Source organism: Atta colombica, unplaced genomic scaffold (assembly GCF_001594045.1).
Source record: "Atta colombica isolate Treedump-2 unplaced genomic scaffold, Acol1.0 scaffold76, whole genome shotgun sequence".
NCBI lineage: Eukaryota > Metazoa > Arthropoda > Insecta > Hymenoptera > Formicidae > Atta > Atta colombica.
This window is the reverse complement of record NW_017259568.1, coordinates 214,413-218,954: the sequence shown is the minus strand read 5'-3', so window position 1 is coordinate 218,954 and position 4,542 is coordinate 214,413. Positions and strand designations below refer to the sequence as shown.

Sequence of the window (4,542 nt, the reverse complement as noted above, 5' to 3'; positions counted from 1 at the left end):
TTTATAAACCATTAACTTTAACTTAATTTAGTTTAAAAAAAATATTAATTTATCCAACTCTGATAATTATTAATAAATTAATATAATTCAAACAATACACTGCCTATATATATATATATATATATAGCATTGATTTCTTACCTAATATGCACCCAGCTGCCCACATATCAACTGAAGTAGTTTGTGTCTTAGCTTGCAATAGTAATTCGGGTGCTCTGTACCATAATGTTACTACTCTAGGAGTCATTGGTTTTAAAGGTAAACCAAACCACCTAGCCAGTCCAAAATCCGCAATCTTTACACAACCCTTATCAGTCATAAGGAGATTAGAGACTTTCAAGTCTCTGTGAACGATAAAGTTATGATGTAAATAACGCAGACCTTTCAACACTTGCAATACTATACATTTGACTTGGCTTTCTGAAAATGGCGCTTGCATGTTGTCTAATAAACTTGCTAAATCTTGCTCGCAATATTCCATTGCAAGAAATATGCTTTCTAAGCTTCTGCCTACCACCACTTCTCTTAGATGTACAATGTTTTCATGTCGGCATGATAATAAAACCGATATTTCCCTGAGACCACTTACTGGTAACCCATCTTTTTCATGTTCCATTCTCACTTTCTTTAATGCTACAACTTTATCATTTTTTGTATCTCTGGCTCTATACACAATTCCGTAAGTACCCTCTCCAATACGATTCAGTTTTTCAAACTCAGAGACAAACCTACATTTGCCAAGCTGCAACACATAAATAAAATTTAGAGTCATGTTTAATAAAATCTTAGAAATAAAAATTCACTATAAATGATAAAGTATTAAATTTATTACGATATCTTGCTCTGGTATTTCCATAGCTTTGCCAGTTAAAAAGGATGTTAATACTCCTTTTCTTGTGATGGGGGCAGAAGGATCAGGCCCAGAGTCAGATACTGCTTTCTTATCACTATCATTACGTTCCACGGATTTCTTTTCTAAATTTTCGTCTGAAGAAAAACATAAATTATTCGAAACTTTAATTGTTTCAATCTGTTTTTTTTTACCTTATACTTTTAATAATATATTTCTTGTATTTAAAAAAAAAAATTTATATTCGTATTTAATTAATTTCAAAATCAGAAGCGCATCCTTGTTATACCTTTTGTCATGTTGGCTATTAAATTGCAAAAAAAATGTTCAATTATTTATTAATCTACGAAAGACTGACAAATTATGAAGACCGATGAAAACCAATGCGTCTATTTGGTTGACTAGTGCACGGTCAGGGTCGCCAACTTCTATTGTGAATGAAGCCACTGACTAAAGTCCTAGGGTGATATTTCATTTGTGCATTTTTATGTACAGTTAACGCGATGCTGCAAATACTTTGGAGCGTTTTTTAACTGATCAGTTTATAAAAAAATTCTTTCTTCTAATTAGTCCATCAAATGCTTCAAAACATTTGTAGCGAGACTTTGACCACAGCCTTTGTCTCACGACAAATTTTTCAAGTCTGTTGATTGGCGAGATCCGAAGATCTCTCTGTTTTGTCGTACGACAAAAATGTACAAATGAAATAGCACCCCCAGGATGTAGTCTGTTTGACATGATCACGAAGTAATAACTCATGGGTATCAATCATGAAACTTTATTCCTAGGATGAAAACGTGAAAATTTTAACCATTAATGGAGAAATTATTCACTTTTCACTTTTCATCTTAGAAAAAAAATTTCATGATTAATATTCTTCACTAGTCTAGTTTCCACCAAGAATGTAATCCGGATCAGAATGTAAGAACCAACTACAATCGAGTATTCCCTTGTTAAGACCACACATTGCTCATATCATAGATGTTACAAATCACAAGTTTGTTGCTTCAGCCAATCCGATGCTTCAATTTTAAAATCGCATGATGTTGTGGTTGATTCTTACATTCCAATCCGGATTAAACCCTCAATGGAAACTAGACTACTGTTATATTAGGTGTAGTAAAAAGAAATGCATTATTTTTGAATGCATGAAATTGAATGGAAAAATAATGGATTTCTTTTTACTACACCTAATATAATAAGCTTACAGCTCCTAATGTATTCATTGGTTATCGCATCTCATTTTGCCGCGCGGTACGGCGTTCCGTGCAGGAGTCATAAGAGAGGCTGTGTTCCAAAATTTACTGTCAATAAAAATCTCTAGTTTACGTCCCGTGCATTACAGATTTTTAGTACTGGCAGTAAATTTTGAAAGCCAGAGAAGAGGGTTCAACTTGATAGCGCACGAATAGAAAAAGTGGAACTGGTTTATGAATTAAATTTTAAGAGGAAATCGGTTGAGAAATAACCTGCACATTTGGACGTCATTTGCAATATTATTCTTACCTCACTTACTTGATTCCTCTAAAAGTTGTCCGAATAAAAAAGATTTATCTCACAATTAAAAGTACAAGTCAAAGAAACACAACAAGAAATGTGTAGCTCATATGTACAATTGCACAAAGTAAGAGATTACTTCGACTGTGTTCCAAAATTAATTATTAGTTGAAAATCTATAATGCACGTTACGTCAATAGCAGTTTACGTTACGTTCTGTGCTGGTAATAAATTTGGAAACGGCCTTTGTACAAATGGTAGGCTGACTCTTTAAATATGGCGTCCAAATGTGCAGATTATTTCGATAGCGGATTCTCTCTCAATTTGGTTCCACCTTTTTTCATGGAGTTGAGCCTCTTTTATTCTTACTTTGTAGACACGACAAATACTTCGAAATTTTTGATACACTAATAGGCTACGTTTAGCAGAAAAGGCAGTTTTGCAACTGTAGTCTATAATTTCGGCTTTTTATACTACTTACTATCAGCGCGAGTTCTAATTGGCCACTGCTTTGTCGCTTTCTGCTTTTTTTGTTAAGGAGTGAACGTGCCTTAAGGCTGCTTTCACATGCAGCGTAACTTACGTAGCGTAACTTGCGTCAGCCAAATCAAATTGTCTCAATTAAAATAACGCATAGTAGCTTATCTCATCCGCAATAACTTTATTTTATTTGTCCAATGACTATTTTTCGAACAGATTCACTAACAGGATCGAGTCATTAGAGCACTAGAAACGTAGATATTCGCATCCACCATTTTTATTCCTTTTCCCACTCTTTGCTTTGCTTCCATTCACTGAGTTATGATGAGTTATGGTCATTACAGATTATGATTTGCTGCTTGAAATTTTGTAGCTCCTTTCATTCCATTTTTGCTCTCAAAATCAGTTGAATATCTATCATAATATTAGTGCAGAACCTGAAGAGTGTCTGGCGTTATTTCTAGATAAGGTGCCAAATATGTATATCAATTTGAAGAAAAGGATTGAAATTGCTCGTCGAAGAAATGTAGTGATGTTTATTTACAAGTCATGTATTTATTTTACAGTAATACAGCAAGTTGTCGCCGAATATTATCCGCAGGAAATTTAAATAATCGAATATCTTTTTCTGATCTATCGATACAGTTTATCACAATACAACAAGGCATTTTATAAATTTTTTTGCCTTCGCTAATATATAATATTTCAATTTTTTTATATCTTTCTTTTTGTCTCTTAGTCTTATAAGTAAAATTTCGAAGTGCGGAAATACATAAATACAAAGCTACAAGGTTTCCAACAACTTAGAAGCTATAATCTATAACAATCATAACCTTCTTATCTTAGCGGTGGAATGGGAATAGAGCAAAGAGTGGGAGAAGGAGTAAAAATGACGGATATGCAAATACTCAAGGTTTAAACACAATAGGCACAAACAACAAGGAATAACGAGTCATCCAATCAGAGCTTTGGGATATAATATCGAACATACACTTTAGAGCTCGTTATTCCCTTTATTGCTTGTGCCTATTGTGTTTAAGCCTTTACGTTTATAATATCTCATAGTATATATACATAGTATATATACAGTAGTGACAGTACGACAAATAAAAGATTCAGTTTCATTCTGCATATGCGTTGGCTATAAAACCAAGAATATGATGGATTGTCATAAGCCGGTATTCATACGAGTCAGATCTTATATTTAAGACCGTTTTAAGGAATCACGAACCAATCAGAAAGCTGCATTAACGTTTCAAGACATTACTTAAGACGGTTTTGAAATAAGATTCAACTATGAATACCGGCCATAGCATTAAAACTATGGCGACGACGATTGAGATACAGTAAAATACGATTGAGAGCTGAGTGAATATTGTGTATAATTACACATATTAAGATAAATAAAATAGGTAGAATCTCTTATACTTTTGCTACATGCAAGCAGCAACTACTAAATTTCTCACTCGCTTAACGATTACTGTTATTACGTGAATAAGTCCGGATCTAATAGGTATTTTAAGCTTTAAGTAAAAAATTTTATTTAACTATAGTCGAATGCAAGAAGAATAATTAATTGTGTGTTCGTTTATTCGTTAAGGCTTATGGCTTAAAAATCTGTTGTAAATCCGGGATAATGCGTTAATTCTGGCTGAAATTTGAAAGGTTTGAAAAATGATACTTTCTAAGTGTCATATTATCAAATGGATTATGGC

General features: G+C 33.2%; 1 protein-coding gene across 1 annotated transcript in view; it reads right to left on the bottom strand.

Annotated features, from left to right (window-relative positions):
- LOC108692540 (cyclin-dependent kinase 10) overlaps positions 1–1,248 on the bottom strand; it is an 18,478-nt gene extending 17,230 nt beyond the window's left edge. The window contains exons 1-3 of the mRNA XM_018200844.1: positions 1,140–1,248; positions 833–987; positions 142–742 (exon numbers count right to left, since the gene is read on the bottom strand). Coding sequence (XP_018056333.1) covers positions 142–742; positions 833–987; positions 1,140–1,149 — 766 coding nt within the window. The 5' untranslated portion in view covers positions 1,150–1,248. The remainder of the gene's footprint in view (positions 1–141; positions 743–832; positions 988–1,139) is intronic.
- Positions 1,249–4,542: the final 3,294 nt, after the last annotated feature.